This window comes from Montipora capricornis, chromosome 13 (assembly GCF_036669925.1).
Source record: "Montipora capricornis isolate CH-2021 chromosome 13, ASM3666992v2, whole genome shotgun sequence".
In the NCBI taxonomy this organism is placed as follows: Eukaryota; Metazoa; Cnidaria; class Anthozoa; order Scleractinia; family Acroporidae; genus Montipora; species Montipora capricornis.
In genome coordinates this window covers 6,170,542-6,176,985 of record NC_090895.1, presented here as the reverse complement: position 1 = coordinate 6,176,985, position 6,444 = coordinate 6,170,542, and the positions used below count along the sequence as shown (strand labels likewise).

Sequence of the window (6,444 nt, the reverse complement as noted above, 5' to 3'; positions counted from 1 at the left end):
GTATATGAGGGTATACTGGGGTGTGCAAGGGTATACATGGGTATGTAGGGGTATATAAGGGTATACATGGGTATACTGGGGTATACAGGGGTATATAAGGGTATACAAGGGTTTACATGGGTATATAAAGGTATACATGGGTATATAGGGGTATCTAAGGGTATTAATGGGTATACATGGGTATATAAGGGTATACATGGGTATATAGGGGTATACATGGGTATACATGGGTATATAAGGGTATACATGGGTATATTGGGGTATACATGGGTATATAAGGGTATACATAGGTATATAGGGGTATACATGGGTATATAAGGGTATACATGGGTATATAGGGGTATACATGGTTATATAAGGGTATACATAGGTATATAGGGGTATACATGGGTATATAAAGGTATACATGGGTATATAGGGGTATCTAAGGGTATTCATGGGTATACATGGGTATATAAGGGTATACATGGGTATATAGGGGTATACATGGGTATACATGGGTATAGAAGGGTATACATGAGTATATAGGGGTATACATGGGTATAGAAAGGTTATACATGGGTATATAGGGGTTTATAAGGGTATGTAAGGGTAGACATGGGTATATAGGGTTAATTATTTAAATGTATTATAATATACGCGTGGGAATACATTATAATCCAAATACACTATAATAGGGGATACATGAAGTACCTAGGGAGAGCTTGCCGTGGAGACTGCTGGCCAAAATGAAAACGGCTCACTAGTTCCAGTGTGGTCTCTCACTCGTTATACAAGATGGCGCAGGAAACATTGAAGAAAAATGAACAAGATTCCGAACGAAGTCCTCCAATTAACCCTCGAACAAAGTGGGGAGGATACTGGTATTCATTAAGTGGATAAAGTGCTGACATGAAGGGTGTAATTCTTAACATTGACGCTTCATGTTCCTTTTGGAACAAGGCCGGTCAAACGTGGAGGATATTTCTATAATCTATAGAATCATCATAATAAAGGCTTTTATTTTCATTTATTCGTGTTACACTACTGGGAATTAAATTGGGGAAATAATCGCTTATTATTTACAATTTTGGGAATAATTTGGGGGAATGTGTCCATATTATTCACAATTCTGGGAATAACTTGGGTAAAGTGGTTCCTATATCATTCACAATACTGGGAATAACTTGGGCAATGTGTCCATACTATTCACAATTCTGGGAATAACTTGGATAAATGTTCCCATACTAATCACAATTCTGGGAATAACTTGGGTGAAGGATTCTATATCATTCACAATATTGGGAATAACTTGGGAAATGTGTCCAAATTATTCACAATTCTGGGAATAACTTGGATAAATGTTCCCATACTAATCACAATTCTGGGAATAACTTGGGTGAAGGTTTCTATATCATTCACAATGCTGGGAATAACTTGTGAAATGTCTCCATATTTTTCACAAGTCTGGGAATAACTTGGATAAATGTTCCCATACTAATCACAATTCTGGGAATAACTTGGGTAACGGTTTCTATATCATTCCCAATGCTGGGAATAACTTGGGAAATTTGTCCATATTATTCACAGTTCTGGGAATAACTTGGATAAATGTTCCCATATTAATCACAATTCTGGGAATAACTTGGAGAAATGTTCTCCTATAATTCACAATATTGGGAATAAATTGGGAACTTTTCCCATATTGTTCCCAGCTTTGGGTATAACTTGGGAAAACGTTCACAGCATATTCCCAATATTGGGATGTAAAAGGAAAGTAGACGTTCTTTCCCAATAAAAACCCAAAATTTTCCCCCAAAAGTAATTTCTTGTCCCAACTTTTTCCCATGAGTGGGAAAATTTCCCATTTAATTCCCAAATGGGAATCTCGAAAAGTTTCCTGTGACAGCTATCATGATATGTCAAACTGGATTGAAACCAGCGAAAAATGCAGAAAGAAAACATTTTCCATTTTAACTATATAACGGTGCTCCGCGCACGTGTGGAGCTCCGCTATAACTGTAACTTACCAGGTTCCTCTTTTTCCACAAGGCTTAAAACAAAAGGATCAGTGGTAGTTTTTCCATCTGTGGCAATGCAACTGTAGTTTCCAAAATGTCCACTCTTTACAGAAGCAATGGTGAAGCATTTGTTTTCTCCAGTTTGAAGCATGGTTCCATTCTTCTCCCAGGTCACTATTGGTGGTGGATATCCAATAACTGGACAGCACAATGTCTTCTGAGTCTCATTAACTGCTGCAAAAATGGGTCTTCCACTGGAAAATGTGCCATCCAGTTTCAGAGTTTCTTTGATTGAAATAGAAACAAAAATGGTAATTATTTTGTATCGCCATTTCGTGATTTACACGTGATACTTTGAAAGTTCTCAAACAGGACTTGCCTATGGCTTGTACAGATGTGAGAACTTTCAAAACATAACCTGGGCCCATAAATCATGAAATGCATGGGTTTGTGTTCATACGATTTCCTATACATAAGTGTGCTGTTACATCCAACACGGACAACAACTGCCTGGTAAAGATACATTTTGAATTTGATCAGGGTTAAGTTACCAAGAATCAAGCAATCACAGAGCTCCTTTTGTTGAGTGACAGTCAAGGTATTTTATAATGCAATTTGTGTGCACATTTCACAATTGAAGGCAAAAACCACGATACGTGTAATACACGTACAATAATATTATTGCTTCCTACACTGCATTTAAGGTTTTCAAGCTTAAGTTGGCAGCACTTGACCAAGCTAAACAAATGTGAATTTGTGAGAACATTTTAAAGTGGGGCCATACAATCTTGTATCTTAATTAACACTGCTATTGAAGATGACTTTAGTTGGATCTGAATAATGGCAATAAAATTAAGGACAGTTCCAAATCCAATATAATGGAGAGTTGTTTAGTTGTAATGTTACAGAGGGATCGTACGCAATTAGACGCAGACTTTTTGCATACTCTGATGGTCTACTTCAATTGGTTTGTACCCTAAGATTTCCATTCCTCTTTAAACTTAGTTTCATTTTCAAACTGATTGAACATTCTAAAACGTGGGGGTGTGAAAATATCCCAATTTGTGAAACAAAATAAATAAATTGGAGGCAGCCTATACAGAACCACCCAGTGAAAACCTGAAATAAGGGAAAATCATGTACCTTCATCAATAACTATACTGTAGACTGATTTGAAAGAGTGAATATGTATTAAAAGAACAAACTCACCTGGCAACTGAAGATAGCTTTCAACAAAATTCGACTGGTCAACATTGGCAGTGGCATCGCAAGTATAATATCCCTTGTTATACTCAGCAACATTTTTCAAAGTAAGGATGGAGGAACCAATCGCAGAATTAATGGTAACATTCTGACCATTGTCAACTAACATCATCCGAGTTTGTCCATGTCGTTTTAACCAAGAAAAACTTTCCTTTGGTACGTTAGTGGCATTGCAGATAAAGACCACGGAGCCCAAAAATGAGGCAAATTGAGCCTGAGGTTGCAGAGATGCCTGGCCTAAAAAGCAATGAGAATCAAACCATTACTGTTTGCCTGCCACCTCACCCCCACACTAATGAGTCAAAATTCTGCCATACATACAGTACTCCACTGATATAGTGTCTTCCTAAACCATTATTAAGACATATTAAAACACTGAGGAATAAAAATGAAAATGAATTTTTTTGCAGTCAAACAAAAACAACCAACACTTTAATCGAACAGGGTGGCCTATTAATGGCAACTGGGCTGATATCCAAAGGGTCCTGCAAGTTAAACAATAATTAAACTCAGCAAAAATTATTCTACTACACGTGTATGACTGAAAACTAACAAGATGTATAACTAATTACTGTATAACATAGCCAGCCTCAACCCCAACCCAAAATACACTATACTACTGTATACATTACTAGAATAAAATATGAAAAAATTAAATAATCAAATGAGTAAATAAATACCTGAATAGTTAAAACGCAAAAGTAATAATTATAAATGTCACAGGGATCCACATTCGCAGTTGTGCGGTCGTCCCAGATGACTTAAAACCCGTCCGGACGAGTATAAAAACTCCAAAGGCCGTCCGTTGGACGAGTGAAGTTTTAATTGATGTCTTTTTGTGAATGCCACCAAATGTTATAATATAGAATGTACTTTCGTTCTGATTACTTTCCGTTCAATGGAAACTTCCAGAAAATGAGGAATAAACATGCAGCTTTCCTCAGCACTTAATCTCAAGGCGTCAAGCGCCAATTCTTTGACCACGCGGTACTTTCCATGAAACGATTACAGGCTCAATTTTCATGCATCTTACTGCAGGCATGGTTGTTAGCAAGTCGTTTAGCAAAGAGCAAAGGGTGACTGGTGGTCTCAGCTGATAATGTGGCTTTAGGGGCTGTTTACATGGAGGTTGGAAGATCCTAGAAGGCGGATCATCCTTGTGCCATATGTTTTCTGTATTCATGCAGGTTACATACAAGAGGTCATACTTGGCCCTAGTGCTAGGATCGTCCCAGTGCTAGGATCTTAGCTGTGAGCTAGGAGGATCCTAGCTCTAGGAAGATCCTAGCACCATGTAAACTGCCTTCGCTTGGAAGTTCCTGGTACTAGGGCTAAAAAAGCAAACATGGCGGAGGCCGGGTGTTCACGGTATTCAGCTGCCAAAGGTTGACAATCTCGTCTGGCGTTGCCACAGGACGATTCTAATGATTCTGATGACCGCCGACAATATTCAGGACCAGTTTTGTTTCAAAGATACACTACCCAAACAAGAGGCACAGTGGAAAGTAAAAAGCAATCGATCAACATCAATGTCGAAAACGCTGTGAATCAAATACATCCAACTGAGTTGAGAGATTGCCAGGAGGAAGATGAAAAGGAAGTTATTAAAGCTAGTAAGGAGAGTAGAAGGACCCAAATTACAAGTTTGTTGTTCTCGCCCGCCATCTTGCTGTCATTCTCCACTTCCACCTTAAGACAGAAATTTCTGCATGTAAACCAAATGGTTAAGTTGTTTTGCCTTCTAGGATATTCCAAGTGCTAGGATCTTCCTACCTCCATGTAAACAGTCCCCAAGTTACAAGGTCTTTCGCCACCTCCAGAAAAAAGGAAAACAAAAGAAACAGAACGTGCTGCTTACGAACAGAAAAAACACGAAATCTTGGTAACATTCAAAAGGAAGACACTTAAACTGGAGTGTCGAAACTTTGGGTCTTTAAAATAGTAACTTTGTAAGCCACATTTAAGTGCGTTTTGTCGTGGCAGATATAGACCACTGTAAATCGGGTTCCCACGGTGCAAATAACATAATACTCCAGAGTCAAAATTCTTAATTTCTGACGAGTTACAAGAGATTTTATCGACCATTTTCTGTACTTACGCATTTTTTCCGGGAACTCAACATTTCTCCGGGCAAGTATATTAAAAGACGTAATTGCCCAGCAGACGACTTTGATAAAACATGAATATAGATCCCTGTTTTAAATGACCTATAAAGTGCAGTATCCATAGTGCACTGTAAAATGACCCAGTGTACTGTATCTTACAAATTAAAGAGATGTATGTGTTGTAGTTCAATTTTGACCTCTGGTTTAATTCTTTTTTGAACCAGTCCAGAATTTTCTAAACTGGTTTATTTTTATCAACTGTCTAAAAAAGGGATTTTCCTTTTTTGGGGGTGACTAGTTAAAAAAAAAGGGGGCTTGGTTTTTTGGGGGTCTCAAAAAGAATGCAATATTCCTTTCTTCCGTTCTACTTCTACCCCTCCCTTCTTACTCACCCGAACTTGAACTCTGTAATCTCTGGATCTGTTGCCTAATCTCTTATCCACTTGACCACACACGCAGCTCATGCAAATTCTCCATAATAATAAATTTATAATTAGATATCTTATTATTCATCCCAGGCCACCTGCGGTCCAAACTTTCATTTATTCACATTTCAACACAAAGCAACACGTGGTAAATCTATCAGTGATAAAATGGCAGACTCGAACCAATGCAATAGCGTAAATGAAATAAATTTCTGTAGAGAAAGAGAGGAATTGAAAAGACGTGTAAATAAATTGTTATTTCTAAGATGATTTTTACAACACAGCCAAACATTTCTTGAAAGAAAAAACAGAGAGGCAACTCTACCTTTTGGGAAAGGAGGACTGATCTGAGCCAAAAGAAGTAACAAAATGGGAACATCAGATGAGAACTCAAAAGAAATGGGTTTACTGCAACAGCAAACTCTTCTTCACAGGAAACAACAAGAAGTAGTTTGAAAATGGGAACTGTTTCAAATCTTGTCCTAAGTACACCGTCGAATTTCTAAATTGAAAGCTTAACGCTAATGGGCCATTTCCGAGTAGCTGTTTGTTTCAGTTGCAAAGTGAGGCTTGGTGCTCAACTATTGTAAGGGAAATGAGTTTGAATTGCATAAGAAAATGCAACTCATTTCCATTTGAATGGTTGTGCAC

General features: G+C 37.9%; 1 protein-coding gene across 1 annotated transcript in view; it reads right to left on the bottom strand.

Moving 5' to 3' along the window:
* Positions 1-1,977: 1,977 nt before the first annotated feature.
* The window catches only part of LOC138029789 (roundabout homolog 1-like), a 13,574-nt gene continuing 9,107 nt past the window's right edge, over positions 1,978-6,444 (bottom strand). Inside the window, exons 3-4 of the mRNA XM_068877614.1 lie at positions 3,210-3,500; positions 1,978-2,285 (exon numbers count right to left, since the gene is read on the bottom strand). Coding sequence (XP_068733715.1) covers positions 1,993-2,285; positions 3,210-3,500 — 584 coding nt within the window. The 3' untranslated portion in view covers positions 1,978-1,992. The remainder of the gene's footprint in view (positions 2,286-3,209; positions 3,501-6,444) is intronic.